Source organism: Globicephala melas, chromosome 16, assembly GCF_963455315.2.
Source record: "Globicephala melas chromosome 16, mGloMel1.2, whole genome shotgun sequence".
Classification (NCBI taxonomy): Eukaryota; Metazoa; Chordata; class Mammalia; order Artiodactyla; family Delphinidae; genus Globicephala; species Globicephala melas.
The window spans coordinates 2,470,201-2,489,060 of NC_083329.1; the positions used below are offsets into that span (position 1 = coordinate 2,470,201).

General features: G+C 41.1%; 1 protein-coding gene across 2 annotated transcripts in view; it reads right to left on the reverse strand.

The window, feature by feature from the left end:
- The window catches only part of GLRX3 (glutaredoxin 3), a 31,229-nt gene that overhangs the window by 9,937 nt on the left and 2,432 nt on the right, over positions 1-18,860 (reverse strand). Inside the window, exons 1-6 of one of the 2 annotated variants that reach the window (XM_060286269.1) lie at positions 15,354-15,462; positions 7,469-7,557; positions 7,234-7,308; positions 6,327-6,528; positions 1,286-1,458; positions 986-1,047 (exon numbers count right to left, since the gene is read on the reverse strand). In XM_060286269.1, coding sequence (XP_060142252.1) covers positions 986-1,047; positions 1,286-1,458; positions 6,327-6,516 — 425 coding nt within the window. In that variant the 5' untranslated portion in view covers positions 6,517-6,528; positions 7,234-7,308; positions 7,469-7,557; positions 15,354-15,462. Of the gene's footprint in view, positions 1-985; positions 1,048-1,285; positions 1,459-6,326; positions 6,529-7,233; positions 7,309-7,468; positions 7,558-15,353; positions 15,463-18,860 lie in introns of those variants that run through there. The other variant, XM_030832111.3, reaches the window with a different exon arrangement.

Consider the following 18,860-nt stretch of genomic DNA (forward strand, 5'->3'; position numbering starts at 1 on the left):
CTCCATGGCCGCCAGGCCGCACAGCAGAAACCCAACTGGAGACACCAGAGCATCAAAGGAACCAGGGGCAGCACTTTCTACCCACAAGGCAGTAAAGGCGCCAATCATGTGAGAAAATGTGGCACTTAAAGGTCAGCTCGACATACATGCAAACTATGAGGACTACTTCATGAATCAGAAACAGATAAATGAGGTGTTTATTATTAAACACTTTTAGAAAATCTCAAAATGTTAAATGATAAGAAAATTACAACAGGAAGTTTTACCTTACAAAGTCAAGCCCCGACTAGGAATGGCTGATATGCTGCTGTATTTCAAAATAAATTGCTTTTTAATCCTCTACATTAATTAATATTTATTACATTTAAAATCCTAACTTTAAGTCTTCCTACTGGCCAAAGCCCAAACTTTCTATAAGATAAAGTCTCTGAAAGCAGATTGAGATCCTTCATAAAACTAAAAGAGATTTTACAGCTCTAAAATCTCCTCAAATTTTTAAATTACCAGTTCTTCGAAAGGCAGTGAGAATTCCCCCAAGTGTTTACACACGAACTCCATGCACAGCATCTGCTTTCCACACTCAACCACTTTTCACAGCGTTCTACCAGGATAGTGACAGCAACAGAAGAAAACACAAGTAAGCCAGCTTTAGGCTGTGAGCAGGAACCGCTACTAAAACCTGAACGCCAAGACAACTGGATCCCAGCTCCGAAATGGAGAGAACTAAAATTTGGTCGTTCCATGGTGACAATGACATTTCTATCAAACAAAGACTATCCTCCACATAATCATTAAATCGGTACAAAATTTTCTCCATCCAAATCAGACCTTCCCAAGTCTGCATGACTAGTTTGCAAATGACACAATTATGACTTTGGCATATAAAAGCAAATCTCTGATTTCTACACAGAAAGAGTAATGCAAAGACTGAAAATTTAAAAATGTTTTTAAAATAATAGCAGACTGAAACTTTTAAAACGCTTACCTTTCCTCTAACTTGGGGGCTTTGGGGCAAATTGTATCTAGTTCTTTAGATGCTTCTAGCTCCTAAAATAAACATACATGTAAGTTTAAGAAACATTTATTATAACATAAATCTCCTTGTTCATGCCATAATATAAAATATTAATGAATCATCTCATCAGAAATACTTCGTATTTATTTCAGATTCATATTCATAAAGGTAGAACCTTAAGAAATTCATACTTTAGATTTAATACAGCACTTATAAAAGTATGCTTAAATATGAAAATTCTTTATAAGGTCTAGTCTTCTCAAGTCTAACCTTAATTATATCAAGTCCTCCTATGAGCTCTCCAGAAACATAGAGCTGGGGATAGGTGGGCCAATTGGAATAGGTTTTGAGGCCCTGACGAACTTCTTCATCTGAGAAGATATCGAAGCTGCTAAACTGAATATTATGTTTGTTAAGAATTTCCACCATCTGCTTGCTGAAACCTGCGTACAGAAAAAGAAAATCAAGAACTTAACTTCTCTCTCAAATACACACAATTTTAAATTAATTCAGATTACATGTTATCTACTGAACATAGATGCCTGCCTCTATTTTATCAATGATTTAATTAGCATGGCTGAATAGTATGTAATGAGGAAGCAAAGTCCAAGAACCCCTTCTCTGACGCTGAACCACATCACATGCTCAGGTATGGCTTAACTTTTTAAAGTATCATGAGTTTAAACAAACAAACAAAAACAAAGTATGTTTATTTATCGAAGTTCCTCTTCAATATTAGGTATTTTTGTTGTAGGAAAAACAGTACTGGCCAAAAAGCAGAGACCTCAAGCCCCAGCACCAGCTCCATTCACCAAGGGGAGGCACAGTTCAGGCCTGGACAGCCACCTCTGCCCCCCTGCACTTTCCCATCAATCAGGGGACTGACATGGATGCCCAGACAGTCCCTCCCAGCTCTGCTGTTCTGTGAATCTATGAGAATCAACACTGGGTGGAGGAAAAAACTCTACAATTGTTATTTTTAACTAGTACTTGACCATACCTGGAAACCCAATTCTGTTTGCTTTCTACTGCCCTTTTACTACTTCCTGTGTACCCATTTCAATAGTTCTCAATTTTCATCATCCCTAAACAGAATAAATTAAAAATCAAGAAGCAGTGTGTTCTCTTTTAGTCTAGAATGGATACAGCACATTGAATTTCAGAGCTATCTTCTCTGTTGTTATACATGAACTGTCAGTAGACTGCTGGTATCCTTTCTCATCTGGTGTCATAACTTGACAGTTTCTTTTCTAAAACTATTTATATTCCCCAAAGTATGTAATGTGATTTTTTTTTTACCTCACTGTAGTGACAATCTTATGTTCCATGATTTGATTATACTTTTTTTTGTTCTGTACTTTTTTGACATCATTTTCTTATTATGACATTAGTACTGAAGAATAAGAGTGTGAATATCAATCTTTTATAAACCTATTAGTCTTGTCTGAAAAGAGAGTATTTTTCTTTCTATAAGCTCATTCTTCCCCATTGTTTTTCAATACTCTGTACTCTACTCTTTCACATTCCATCATTCTTCTTTTCAAACAGTCGTAATCCGCTGGAAAATAACCTTCAGATTCAAAATTCCTGGAAGATTTAACAGCATCTGCAATTATTTTTAAATAAAATCAAACCACGAAATTCAGTATAAAATTAACTGTATGAAGAGGCTTTACCTGATGTCCTGCAAAAAGCACTTTTACTATTAAAACACGGATCTATTACTGGCTCCAGACATTTTTAGATCTGCCGTTCATTGAGATGAAGTACCAGTATTTATTTGTATAGCACATAAGTTGCTTTTCCTACAACTGAAGTGTTAAGTTCATGTACAGCCCGAAGTAAAACACTGATTCTGAAATTTTTCATTCATCTGGGAGTTCATTAGTAAACAGCTAACGGCTGATTGCTGATAGTTATTCTGTTGCCAATATATTAACTCACTTCTACTGTAACTGGCTGAGAAAAAGCTTTATTTTTGCTTTAGGCAATTACATGCAGACTAGAAAGACTGACTGGTAGAGTTGCATTTTTAAGGGTTAAAGAGGCAGACTGGAATGTTATGCTTAAGGATAAAATAGTGAGAAGGCTTTATTCTAATAACAAAATGTTTACACCCACTTTTTTTAGGAAAAATTCATGCATGCAATAAAAATATTTAAAAGTAGAAAAACCACGTTTAACTGTCCCAGAACCACCATTTCTACCCACAATCATTTCTGCTCATGACAGAAGACATGAATAAGGAGCCTAACTGTCCCACTACGTAACAACAACGAGACCCTAAAGAACACTGTGGAACCTGCAATGTTTTTGTGTCTGATTTAAAAAGTAAAACAGTTAGATGACTCTCACTGCAGGAGAAATTTTTGCACTGTGGTTCAAATACCTTTTGCTTTGCTAAAAGCTTTGTTAGTAGAAATAGATACAAGAATTCCCAAATAACTTGATTAACCTGCATGTTGAAGGATTTATCATTCTGTTTAAAAAGATGTACATCTCAGCTCTTCTTGAAAAGCATCCTAAAACATGAGAGCCCTCTCTTTCCTGTCCTCCTGAGCAGCACAGAATAAGGATAATCTAATTCTTTGACGACTGAGACCCTATCAACATGTCAGGCTCCTAATACACCATACCATTCTCTAGGTAGAGCCCAAAAGTGAAGGTCGAGAAGACAGAGATGTGCAATGTGCAGGGGCTCGGCTGAGTCCAAGTAGATTCCAGGGCAGACCCCGAAACGGCTTTCAAGGTCTCCTTGATGCAAAATTTAAATGTTATTCATTCATGTTTTTCTGATTAACTGAAAGCAAGGTGGGGGCCCACTAATGAAAAATCAAGTGTAGCTCTACTCCACAACGGGCGTCCAAAGGGAGTAATGCATGTTACTGACGGTAGTGCTTTCAAAGTGAATGCTGTGCAAAATATGGAAATACCAGCCACTTGAGCTCGTAAGCACTGATGGCCATTCTTTTATAAAGGAGGCTCTGCCTACGCCTCATCTCTAACATACCACCAGAAAAGCAAAAACAATTGTCCACTAAACAGGCTCAGAAAGGAAGAGGGTGAAAGTCGTGTACATTCCTGTAAAAGAACAGTTTGAAGATAAAGGCAGTTTGTGTAGCAGTGCACACAGAAAAGGACAAACAGAATCAGAGCAGCATCAGTGAAGGAAGCAGCAGGGCACAGTCACAATAAAAGACTCCCAATTAATCCTTAAGTAGATGTTTTTTCAAAGAATACCAAAACTCTAAAATAATCTATTTACTACATGTGATAGAAAGACATGATGTAACAGAAACCAAAATACTGGGAAACAGAAAAGCCTATTAAAGTGTAGTTATAAAAATTATAAACAATAAAATAAGTACTTGTACGGAATGAAACTCTGTTTATAATATGTATCAAAATATTTTTTTAATTCCCCAAGTATTTATCTAAATGTCTATAATACAGCGTTTTTTCCTATTGCTCTGAAATGTTTCAAAGTTTCTTTTTTATTCTACCTCGTTATTTGTACAGTCTTCCAAATGTCACTCAGACGGTTAATATAAAAATGACTAGAAATACATCATAAATCCAGTCTAATGAAAAGGTAAGCAGAAAAATGATTATTTCTAAGTATAATTCTAATTTATTTGAATAATCATATAACATCTGAATTGAAAAGGCTCTCCAAGACTGGCTCCAACCCCCAACACCCAAAGAAGAAGTGAAGTCACACGGAAAGTAACTGATTTGTACCTCAAGTTATCAAGGCAGGTGGCAGGCATAGGGGCAGTTAGGACTGCAGCTCACCTGTCGTGACATCTAGTCTGCTAGGCTTTCCAGTGTATCTATCACCTTCCCCTCTGCTGCCTCAGAATACCTTCCCTAAGCTTCAGTTTTTACCAGCTGCCAATTTCATTAGGTTATTATTCAGAAACGATTAAGAGAACACTACTGTTCATTCCCAAAGGAAATAATACTCTACTGGTTTTACTGTAGGTTTCCTGTGTATAACCTGTCTCACCGGTTCCTCCACATCTTACAACCAGTTCTACAGCACTTCAGGCTTCAATGAAGGCATTAAATAAAATCCACTGGACTGATTTAAGTCCCTGTTATTAGGTCACCACATAAAGTACCAGAAGTGATTTTCATGCCTGATGGGAGAAATTGAACCAGCTGCAACATCCATTAAAAACCAACAACCAAAACACAGAGACTATCTGTTGCTATCTTTGGTTAACTCTAGTATAGACTAAGTTAGCCTTTCAATACACAAACAGCAGGCATCTGACATGGAAATACTGGCAAGGAAAATTTTCAAGCCTAACTGAAAGAAAAAGGAACCATTTCTTTATCTTCCTAAGACAGAATTCATCATGAAACTTTACGTTTACAACTAGACTGTTCCATACTTTAATATGTAATTTGCTAACTATACAGGGAAGAATTTACAATTAACTTTATATTGGAAGCTTGGCTATATTGTAAAGTCACACTGGCCATGCCGTAATCACATCAATAACACACTCAACTTTCCTGCCACCTGTCTTAATAAATCCCTCCTGTGCAGTTGAAACAAACATGCATCACCAAAAGGCATTAAATGCTCCATTATGCAGCATAATAATGTTGTACAAGGCACAGTAAAAAGAAAACAACGTAACCCCAATACCAGAGGGGCCAAATAACTCTGAGACTTACTCAAGGACAAAATTCCAAGCATACCTGTGGTAAGACAATAAGAGTGACTATAAGCCACAGAAGTGGGAATCTTTAAATTATGAGCAGCTACAAATTGGAATTGACATCAATGGTGAATAATACAGTCATGAGACGTTGAGAGAAAATAGAAGTACACCGGGTAGACACAGGAACACTACTGCAATTCTGTACATTTTCAAACTGCTGAATCTGGACTATGTGAATAAAAGGAGGCTGCCAAGAAAGAGAGGTAAGTGTTAAGAGCAAAATTAACTGTACAGCCCAAAAGCCCATTAATGGAGACAGCAGTCTGGCAGCCGGAACCTAATCCCAACTCTGCTACCCAGTGACCCGAGCAAGTCACCTTCACTGGGACTTAGGTAGTAGACAACGAAGATTTTGAATCAGATGATTTCCAAGATGCCTTTTGGTTCCAACATTCTCCAAGTCTACATTGCAAACGAGTTCTCACACCTGATTATAGAATCTCCTGGGAGTTATAACGTGTCCCACTCTTCTAAGGGTGTCTGAACACAAGTATCAGATATATGGCGCAGCCTGCACAGAGCGCACCGCCTCAACTGCGCCCCTCCCGGTGAGTATCCTCCGAGCAGCCCCTTACCGCAGCGCGGCTCCTGAGGAGTTCCCTTCATGAACAACATGCAGCGGGCAGCGTGAGTTAACTTCTTCAGGCGAAGGCTGAGGTCTTCCTTCGGGTGCTCATTACCACTGGGTGGGAAGGAGCCGCTAGACGCATGTCGTTGAACCTTTTTAGTCAACTCTGGGGCATGGGCACCATCTAATCGGTCCATTTTCTGAGAATTCTAAAGTTAAAAAAGTCATTTAGAGTATGTGTGCATTTCTTCATCATCTCTATATTTCAGGCTCTAAAATTACAACGAGCACAAATCCATAGCTCTAGCCAGTTTTTAAAGAGGTCAACATCATCACTGGAAAAGTTTTTTAAACTCTGATTACAGATTACCTGCTATGCATCTCAATTTTAGAAATAAATAATTTTCTTCTTTCTTTTTAGGAACATACTAGGAAAACGGCACTACTTCTCAAACCAGGTCAGAAAGGATTTCCCCACCCTCGCTGGGATCAAATCTACTCTTAAGTATAAATGAGGTACCTGGGGGACCATGCTAACACCCAGAGGTACCCTGAAGCACTGATTTGCACCCACTTCCTAAAGGAGTCATTAATCAAACCAGAACCAGCCAGATGTTTCATTACGTCCAGGCACATGCCCCAAACAACCAACTTCTGACCCAACTCAGGGAACATGCTGGGTTTACAACCATGTATCTAGAATTTTTCTCCAATCCTGGTGGCTGGACCTCCACAGTCCATGCCCCTTTTCCAGGACCCCTAAGGCCAAGTAAACGATGAGACTACAAGAAGGGCAAAGCCAGGAGCAAGCAAATGCCTAATGTTTAGGGAGCAGGGGAGAGGGCAAAGGAACCAGCACAGACAGCCCGTGGCCCACTGCAGGCAGACGACCTCTTCTGCCATCTTATCCTTACCTTGAAAAACAGAAAGGTGGGAACAGAACTAATTTCATATTTTTCAGATACTTCAGGAACAGCTTCAGCTTCCAACTTTAAAATAAAAGAATTTAAGCGTGATTATAAAAAGATCCTTTTTTACTACTTCAATATGTAAATCAGTTTCACATGCATTATCCCTTCAAGTAGTTGATGTTTTTTAAAGAGTACGGTACAAAAGTTTATGACACATTTACATTTAAATGAGACTCACTGGGCTGGCATGTCATCCACTGAGTCTGCAGTATCCAAACAGGTTCAGAGGTTTTTATTTTGTTGCACATTTCAAAAGATGCCTGGAGGCTGTGAATAAAATTTTTGGTGCACTAGTGACCTAGTAAATTTTCAATCATATGCAGCTACGACTATATTGAAATCCATAAATCACTGACCCCAGTTATGTCATGATTACAGTGCTTATTTTCTGCCCACAGCAATTCTTGCTGTTTGCTCTATTGACTAATTTCAAGAGGCAGTACATCATGACTGACAGTTCCAGCCTTCTGCAAATTATGAAGCAAAAAGGAGTATTTCTTCAATAAACTATTGATGTCTGATAAATTTTACTTTTAACTCCTGCAAGGCTGTTGGACCCAAAGCAGATACCTTGCTAGGTTACTTGCTTCTGGGTCTATTCATACATTTAAGTGCATTTTAAATAAGATGACCACACTGTATTCGACAATTTCCTTGAAGCCCTTCAACAAGATCTGATGTGGTATCTGATACATAAGCTTAAACAGTATTTAGTAACGCCCTTTCTAAACAATTAAAACACAATTACCTCAAGCTTTTTACTTGGACTTTCTAAACTGTATACTTCGAGAAAGACTGAGATACATTGTATCTTTCCCTCAGGGGACTGTCAATGTAATATAAACTCTGAAAACCAATAAAAATCTAAATTCACACTACACCTGTAGGAAATAAAATTTATTGATAAATTCTACTGCTAAAGAGTTTAAACTATATACACTGCATTCTTTCAGGAGTGAAAGACCCCCACCGGGCTGGAGACACTATTTTTGTCTGGAGCCCTAGCCCATCAAACGGGCGGCAGTGACAAAGCGGGAAGCAGCCGTCTGTCTTTGGCGTGTGTCTCCAGCCCATGCACCCTTGGGTGCTCTCTTATCACCTTAATTCTCGTTTCTTTACAACGCCCTTTCGAAACAATATTTTAAATTATTTTCATTCTCCATTGTGAAAAATTATATACATTTTAAAGTCGATGTCAAATGTACAATAAAACTGAAAAAAGAACAAAGAGAAGGTAAAGCACTTGGAGACAGCTATTTAGAAGAGACTCTTTCTAAGATATAAGAAACTTCTGTGCCATATTCCTTCATACAGTTCCACACTCAGACCAAAGAAGAGCACAAAGGTGATGACAAAGGCAGCGCATCACTGTCTGTCTTTCGGCTAACATCTGGTGAGTGCCCACCACACACTGGGCACTGACTGGGCCAGGCTCAGTGAAGATCCCCATCGTTGGCACTCCTGGATTCTAACAGAAAAGTAATACAAATCAAAAACCAGGTAACACTAAGTAGAAACAAGATAATAGAGTTTTAAACCAGAACAAAACAAGCAGCATCCTGACTCATACAATCAAATTCCTATATGCTTTTGAAACTTGATCTCTTCTCACATTCCCGCTGGTTTCCAGTAGGGTCCCTTACTGACAACTCTTCTGGGAAGCAAACGATGCTCTTGAAATTCCTGCTGAAGCCAGGAGGATCGCTACACGTGCCTCCCTTAAATGAGCTCCCAGAAGACGAGATCTTAATAAGACACAGGCAACGGTGACAGGCAAATCCTCCTGAGCCTGGGCCAGGAGCACCATTAAAGGCAAAGCTGTTCCCCAGAATATCAAGGGCACCTGAAGTCCGAAACCTTCACAACACTAAAACTCTTTAGAAATACTTCCGTTGGATGTAAGACAACATAACCGTTAATAACAATGGAAGCAGAAGATAAATGTATAAATACTAAAAATTTTTAATTTTAATTTTCTTCTGCATTCCGAAGAGACCAAAGATGGCCAATAAGAGCTAATACCTTCCTTGGAGGCCTGCTCTGTGCCATAAACCACGACATGCCTTTACATGAGAGCACCTAGACCTGTCACAGCCTGGGAAGTATGGGGCATGTAATCATCTCAGCTTCACAGGGAGCCAGGTAAAGAGGTCACTCCAGACACAGTTAATAAGCAGCAGGACTGAGAAACAAACCCATGTTTGTTTGACTACAAAGCCTGTGCTTTTTTCACTATACTAGGTTAACTTCTCTACTAAAACAATCAAACAAGAAATAGTCAAATTTCAAAGATAGGACTTATACATGACTTCAGGACAAAACAGACACGAATACTTCCAGAATGGATTCCCAGCCGGAAGGCCTTTGGGGGAACCACATGCTTCCTATACCGTGAATCTCAAACGTGGACCCTTCCCCACGCAGCGTGCTTTGTGTCTGTGGAGAAGGGGGAGGAGGGCAGGGAGGTGTTACTAAAGCAAGATGAGTCCAGAGGAAGGGAATTCTGCATCATCTCCTTCAATTTACCAGGGTCACCACTGACCATCGTGATGATAATGGCTAACACCGTTCTAAGTACGTTCAGGCACTGAGTTCACTTAACCGTCACAGTAGGTACTATCTTAAGGAAGAAACTGGAACTTCAAGAGGCTAGGTAACACGGTCGAGAGCACACCACCGCTGGGCGGTGGAGCAAGGCAGTCTGGCTCCAGCCTCACTCCACTCTCCGCGGCCCTGCTGCCACTTCACCAGATCCAATGGTTATGCCTTTTTTCTTCACTTTACTGACCTTTCAGTACGGATGACCACACCCACTTTCTCTGATACCCTTCCCTTGGCTTTCTGTGGTTTCTTTTCCTCCAACTCTCAAAGACTGAATCCCTGGCTTCTTCCTTCACCTCTGGCCAACCACTACATGGCTACACATCCCAGGACTTGGTTCTGAGTCTGCTTCTCTCACCTACACTCATTTTCCCAGAGCGGTCTCATACAACCCCCTGCTCTAAGGAGCACCAATATGGTACTGCCACCCAAGTTCTCTCCAGGCCAGACCGCTCCTCTCGCCTCCAAGCCACACACTCGACATCTGCACTCAGATCCCTACTGGGTATCTCCCACTAAACCTGTTCCTCCCCAGGGCATCCCTATCTCATTTAAGCCATCTACTTGCTCGAATCAAAAAGGAGACAACCCTGACGAATTTTATTTCCTTCACTCCTGACATCCAATCCATCAACAGGTCTCCTTGGGTGCCCCCCTCCAAAATACAAGCCGACTCAGACCACGACATTACTTCAACATTCTCCCCACTAGTGTCCAAGGCATCTCTCACCTGGCCCAGTGAAATAGCCTCCTAACTAGTATACCTGCTTCTAGGCTGCACCCTTACCCCCTTCAAACCATTCTCCACATGGCAGCCACAGTAATCGACTTAGGAATCAGACTATGTCACTTCCACTGTAGCTGGAATAAAACCAAAACTTGACCACTGCCCACAAGGCCACTCGGCCCTTGCCTACCTCTCAACTTCATGTCAGAGCCTCTCCTCCTTCACTGTCCTCCAGCCCCACTGGCCAACTGCTGATCCTCTGAAGTCTGCACTTGCTAAGCCTCTACCTAAAAGCTCTCTCCCAGCTCTTCCAATGACTGCCACCTTCTCATTTTTTTAACTCTCACTTATTAGATACACCTTTTCAGCCCAACCTAAATAAAGCACCCCACCCACCCAAGTCCCCACCTTTCATAACCTGCCTATTCATTTCTTTTGCTGAACTTACTACCACCTGGAACTACCTTGGTACTATGTGTTACCCATTTACTGTCTGTACCTTTACTGTTCCACATTCCCAGCAACTAGCATACTGTGTGGCATATAATTAAGTGTTCAAGAAATAAATTTTGAACAGAATATTGAACTAACAGTGGTCACTATTCCTAAGCCAAAATGGGAATGACTACTTGCCAGTGGTGGCAATGAGCCTCCAAGGTTAAGGCCAGAATGATGAAACTCGACATTCCAGTATAAATCAGCTATATTTCAATAAAACAAGCAAACAAACAAAACCACCTGACATTCCGGGACATTCTGTCATACCTCCTACAGGGCTTCTTTCTGCCCTGTGACAAGATACAAAAGGAAAAATTTTCAAAATCAAATTCTTTATTTGTCAGATAGTCAAATATAAATTTCAAAATAGTATTTAAATTAACATTTTTGATAACTTTTTTTAACACTTTACCAAACTTAGCCCAGTAACAGCTAATAAACTATGTTAATTGTGGTATTATTTTATTACCAAGACAGCATCGATTAAAACTAGGATATTTTTAAGATGTAACAATTCTACTAGAATTATCTGAGAGACATCTTAGAGTTCCTAAAAAATGGAATCCTACACATGCTCTCTAAGATGCCGAATAAACTGATCAGTATTCTCTGCTCCCACCTGCACAAAGGAAAGCAATTTAAAACAAAAACAAAAACGAACAAACAACAACAAAAAAACATGGTAAGGTAAAGGTCCCTACCTCAAGTATCCCACCATCTAGTCAAGAAGCCAACAAAACGGGAATAAAATGACAGAGCAGATGAAGATACAAGATATTCCCCGACTAACAGTCCAAACAATGGCACAGACTAAGTTCGGAGAGAGAGGAAAGAGGGGGGGAAAAAAAAAAGCCATGGAGGTACACAAGAAAGACTTCACACAAAATGGATTTGATTTAAATCATCATGCTGTACACCTTAAATACACAAAATCTTTACTTAAAAAATAAAATAATAAAATCAACTACAAAATTTTAAAAATAAATTGCCACTCCTATTAAAAGATGGATTTGAGGGCTTCCCTGGTGGCGCAGTGGTTGAGAGTCCGCCTGCCGATGCAGGGGACATGGGTTCGTGCCCCGGTCTGGGAAGATCCCACAGGCTGCGGAGCGGCTTGGCCCGTGAGCCATGGCCGCTAAGCTTGCGCGTCCGGAGCCTGTGCTCCGCAACGGGAGAGGCCACAACAGTGAGAGGCCTGCGTACCGCAAAAAAAAAAAAAAAAAAAAAAAGATGGATTTGACTTGGACCATGAATATGACTAGTGGTACCCAATTTCATGACCCAATACTATTCTTCCTCCTTCTCACCCCCTACCAGAAACTATCCTGAAATAGTCTATCTACCAAACAATTTGATTTAATGATAAACACGTATTCCCACTTTAAATGCTAACAAACTGACTTTACATAATTTGAAAAGCAACGGCACTTGATATTTTAATTAGCTGGTTAATTTTATTCTGAACAAACGAAGGTTTCTGTGAGACTTCCAGCAACAGGAATAACTCATGGATCTCCTCCAAGCCCCTGAAGGTGTGAGAACATCAGGGTGGGACACAGCCCCAGGACCTGACTGGACGTGGCAGCCGATGCAGGTGAGTGCAACCAGCACACGGCCTAAACATGGCACCAGGAAGGAGCACAGGTACTTTATTACCATATCATCAGTCCAGGAAGTGAAGGGATTCAGATGCAATACGTGTGAAAATCTTGCCTTTCAGCAACCTATTCCAATGAGCACAAACTACTGGGACCAAAAATGTATCCTAGCTTTTCTCCGGTATTATTTTACCATCTTCTACAAAATAAGGAATTGTTGATGATCACAAACTGTGATTAAAACCATCTATATAATGATTCTGTAAATCTAAGTCATAGAATGAACTAACCTCTTACACGTCAAAGTCAAAAATGCTGAATGATGGCTGTCATTTAAAAAAAAAAAAAAAAGACCAAGAAATCAAAAGAAACAGAGGGTGGTGGAACATCAATTCTATACCCTAGAAGTTTCACAAAGCTCTCACTGAGAAAGCTGTTTTGAAATGAACCACATGCCTCTCTTACTGGGAAATGCCAAGAGAGCTCTCAAATATTTTACCTCTCCTGGGCTGACTACTGTTCAGTACTGTGGCCTTTAAAAGTACCTACCTTCCAAATTCCACGCACATGATCTTTACCTTTGAGGATGTCTAAGCAAGAAAAACTATGCCACAGAATGAATTTGCAGAAAGTAACGACCTGGGCAAACTACCCACCTAGCCCTGTCACCCTCTCCGTGAATGGCAGGTGCAGTTGGGTTCAGGTATCCCCAACAGATAAGGGCTTCCCAACCCTTGGCGTGCTGAGACACTTAAGCACTTGAACAACTTAAAGTCTCACTGCCAAGTTTGGTACCAATGTGAGAAGTAATTCTATAGTCACTTTAAATAAATCATTCAAATGGCACCTAAGAACAATGTGCTACTTAAACCAGTAACATTATACACATAAAAGCAGACTTACAACAATTAACATCATCTTGATTAATCTTATGATTGAATGTTTAATCATTCATTTCACTTGTAATCATTATCTTTTATCACTGACCAAACATGCAGTTTTAATGTTCCCTTCCATTATTTATATTGAACATTTTAGGGTTACATTCTAAGGTTTCATTACACATTTCATTGGAATTTTAAATAAGTCCTTAAATTTTAAAAAGCTAACCGTTATATTCATACTTGCTCTATCTGCATAAAGAAACACTGGAAGGATTCATGCAAAATTAATACAAGCAGCTACTTACGGGATGGGACAACAGGGCTGACAGGGGAAGGAGTGGGGCGGACCTTCTCAAAGTACATCTTTGTATACTGTTTTGATTTCTGAACCATCTAAGTGCAATACCTATTCAAAGCACACTTATTTATATAGAAACTGTCTGAAAATTGTATCACTCACTATACAAATGGATTAGTATGTTGGAATTCTGGGTCTTCAGTTTACATAAAAAGCGGCATACAAGCAATACAGTTGATGTCACTTTTAACCCCATATACAGGAATACTTGCCAACATATCGTCTGAACTCACAAACCCTGGTTTTAAAAAATAAGGCTTTGGGCTTCCCTGGTGGCACAGTGATTAAGAATCCGCCTGCCAATCCAGGGGACACTGGTTCGAGCCCTGGTCCGGGAAGATCCCACATGCCGCAGAGCAACTAAGCCCACGCGCCACAACTACTGAGCCTACGCTCTAGAGCCCGCGAGCCACAACTACTGAGCCCCGCGTGCCACAACTACCGAAGCCCACACGCCTAGAGCCCGTGCTCCGCAACAAGAGAAGCCACCGCAATGAGAAGCCTATGCACCGCAACGAAGAGTAGCCCCTGCTCGCCACGAGAGGAAAGCCTGCACGTAGCAGCAAAGACCCAATACAGCCAAAAATAAATAAATAAATTTATTTTTAAAGAATAAAAATAAAGCTTTGGTTTCCTGTCTGCTTTTTTAAATACTAAGGATTCAGCTTTCTCCCTTCCCAAAATTTCATTTCTAAGATATTCAGTTCTTATTTTGGCCCTGCTGCTTAAATGAGTACTAAGTCCTGATTGATAATGTTACATGTGCTTAAACCTAGTGAGCTAATCCAGTCACAACTCTCACTTTCCTAGTACTGTCTCTACCCAAGAAAGATACCAGGAATGCAGAGCATGCACAACAGGGTAAAAAAACAAAGGCAGCAAGGGACAGACTGGCTTCCTTTTCCTCTGCTTCCTGGCAGGTCAGAAGAACTCAAGTTTCTCCTGCAGGTCTGCACCTCCCCGGTCCCGACAGCAAACTCCTCCTACTGCCCCGGTCCCTACAGCGGCCTTCACACACTCTTTCTTGAATCACTTTCCATGTCACACCTAGCTTTTCAATGAAGTAAGTCTTGTTACTACCTTTACTATATTAAAACCACAATTCCCCAAAATGAATGATCTCATCTGCTTTTTGCCCACGTAGACACTCTCCCAACTGCCATCCTGTCCTCCCAACCAAGCATGTGTCAGGGAAAGTGTGGTGAGTTTTACACCACTCGGTACTTGAAAAATGCAAAAACATTTTAAGATGTTTAAGAATAATCTACTGTGATCCCAACACCAGCTATGAACATGAGGAATCCCACACCAGTCCTCCCTTATATGTTAATAAAATGTAGTCTAACCCATAAATCAGAATTAAATTCTTAAAAGACATGACACTGAAAATACAGTACCTTCACAAATGAAACCTGGGGGTGTTCTCTGGCTAGCTCTGCCATGACGTCGTTCATCTGACCACACTGTGGAGCCCATGGTGCCCAGAAATGGACTACAAGGAGGGACCTGTAAATCCATAAAATGCAGTTTTTAAAAATACAGTAGCTTTAGAAATAAGCAAATACTGATGCAGATCAAATTCTATTAGCAAAGAAACCTGTACAAGGACCGCCTGAATTGTTTTTGTACTGCTAGAATCTTGTTATATTAAACACAGACAGAAATATAACAACTTGCAAGGTCTTGAGAATCTTTTGGATGAACTTCCAAGTTAATGATATTTCTTGAGTCAATACTTAGCTCACATGAAGTGGTTCTGAATATTCATCCACCTCAACTACTAGCCACGTAAATTAACTCTATTTTGAGACCCTTAGGAAAGAAAGATGGAAACTAGATTTCTGTAGTCAAGGCACAACGTTTGTGAAAAATGACTGCATATGCGTTACTACTACTCATGTTAGTATTTACTTTTTAGACATGGTACTGTGATGAAGTGACCATAGGAATAGAAATAAAATGTTGCAGGGCTTCCCTGGTGGCGCAGTGGTTGAGAGTCCGCCTGCCGATGCAGGGGACGCGGGTTCATGCCCCGGTCCGGGAAGATCCCACATGCCGCGGAGCGGCTGGGCCCGTAAGCCATGGCCGCTGAGCCTGCGCGTCCGGAGCCTGTGCTCCGCAACGGGAGAGGCCACAACAGTGAGAGGCTCGCGTAGCACCAAAAAAAAAAAAATGTTGCAAATGAAGGTATATAAGCAGAAAACAAAGGGAAAAAAAGGGAGCTGCTTTTCACATACTTTTATTATGCTACAGAAGATTTTCTAAAAATCGATGACAGAATAGCAATTAATAAATTGTCAATGAAATTCTCAAGAATCTCAGTATGTACCTATCAACTATTTTCATATAAAATTATCTTGGCAAAGATCTATTTAATTCTATCCTCATACCCAACTGAAAAACACTTCAGTTTTACAGAATTCCAAATTCAAATATAATCCCCCTTGACTACAAAAAAATCTGAAAACCCAGGAAGAAAATACATTGAAAAATATGTTACACGGAGAAAGGAAACAAAGGACAACTAACCTTGCGCAAGGAAAGGAATAGAATACTTGGCTCATGTGAGCTAAGTATTGAGAGAAGGAGGAGCCTACCATGCAGTGTTGGGGGCCGGAAGCCGAGGGAGGCACTGGGGACTTCAGAGAGCTGGGGGCAGGATTTGGTGGCACTGGAGCACAGTCTAAATTTCAGTACCTGCAAGTTCCTGGCTTAGTGACTGATGGCTAGTGATAGCACTAGCCACGAATCACAGTACAGAAGCTGCCAACCTGAGAGGAAAGGAAGTCTAGTGGGCTGTGATAGTCTGGAGCTCAGGAAAGAAGTCCATGCCTGATCTGCAGATCTGGGAATCAAGAAACAGCGCCGGCAGCATGCTCATCCATGCAGGAGGATAAAGAGGAGGCCGAGGGCAGAGCCTCTGGGGCTCATCAACACTAAGTTAGGACAGATGGCGGCAAAGGAGCCCTGGTGGTAGACCAGAGAAGGGACCTAAAAGACACACAGCAAGGTTCTAGGGTCTCCCAGAAGTCAAGAAGGAAGGAGAGACAATCATCAAATGCAGCAGGAAGGGCAACCAGCAACAGTGAGAGTTAAGTCCAGTGGACGACAGAAGCAGCGTGTAGACCACTGGACTGAGGATGAGGAGCAGAGACGGCTAGAAACCTACTCTGTAAGAGACTGGGCTGTAAACAGAGAGAGAGCAAGGATGAAGACAGGATCAAGGAATGGGCTTTTTTCAATACAAGAGAATTTTCATCGTTTATTTTGTGAGGGGACAGAGTGCACATGGGGAGGGAGAGGCTGAAGACACGAGAGACAGCTAAGGATTCAAGGTCTCAAAGGCGGCAGGAGAGGGAAACTGAGAGCAGAGAAGAATTCGCCTTGAGAAGAGGGACAATCTCCTCCGGGTCAAGAGCAAAGGAATCAAGAATGGGTGAAGCTACAAGTAAATGTGTAGGTGTCGGGGGAGGGGCAAGTCGAAGAAGAGCTCTGGAAGATGCTTCTGGAAGTCCTGTTTTCCAGGTAGGAAACAAGGTCATGTGCTGAAACGAAGGAAAATGGAGGACAGGGGTCACAGACAGGACCGAGGAAGACAGGAGGGCTGCCCAGGGGCACACAAGAGTAAAGCAGGAGGCTCTAAAGGCAGAGCCGCCTGAGGTGGGAAAGGACACATGGCAGGGCCCCTACTCCATGGGTACCAAGTGCAGCAGCAGAAGGCAGGAGCTTCAACATGTGGGTAGGTGGGTAGAGACTATGGAGGAAGTATTTCACCAATCCCTGCTGCCTCTTCCTCTCGGGCATGCAGCTAGACTACACCTCTCAGTCTCGCTTGTGTCCCGGGCTGGGGCCCTGGAACTGAGCTGTGGCCAGTGGAATGCAGGGCAGAAGTGAGCTACCTGGCCCTGCAAAGCCTCCCGCGTGAGCCTCGGCCTACTCCAGCCTCCTCTCGCAGAGCTTCTGCACAGCGTGGCGGGGGGCCTCTGGGGCCTAAGGGATGGTGGGAAGGAAGACAGGCCCACGAAACGACTGCACAGGAATGTTCACAGCAGCCTGGTGCATAACAGCCGACACCTGCAAGTAACCCAATGTCCACAAACTGGAGAAACTGCTGTATATTAACACAACGGAATACCACTCAGCAATAAAAAAGGAACCAACTACAGATACACAGCAGCATGGATGAATCCCAAAAACACACTGAGCACAACAACCCAGACATGAAAGACCAGGAGTTCTGCGACTCCATTTACATAAAGTAAAAGAAGAGGCACAACTCATCTACAGGGACAGAAGGCAGATCACTGGTGGGGGATTACTGGAAAGAGCCTGAAGAGCATTCTGGGGCTCTATATTCTTGTCCTGAATGATGGATACTTGTGTTAATACAAATGTCAAAATTCATCACACCCAGCAATTAAGATCTGTGCATTTTACTACAGTATATAAGTTAATACCTCAATCTTTTAAAAGTTAGATACCACTTTTTACCAAAATGAAAAAAGATTTTTAAAATCATAATATTCAATGAAGAAAGGATAAAGTGAGATGGCACTTTCATATCCTACCAGTAAAAACTAAATTGGAACCTTCCTGAAATTTCAAGATACTTACACACTTCCAAGTATCTATCCTACAGAAGTCATTAAAGAGACAAAAATGTACGTATATGAACATTTTCCCAGTATTTTACACAGCAAATAACTGTAAAAATCTATTGTTCAACAAGATACTTTTCTTAATGGTCATACAATAAAATATCATAAGCTCATTAAAAATCGTGTCAAAGAATGTTTAATGACATGGGAAAATGCTCACAATGAGTACATTTTTAAAAAATTAAAATAAGTTACCAAACTTTGTAACAGTATGTGCCAACGTAAGTAAAAAAGAAAAGAAAAAAG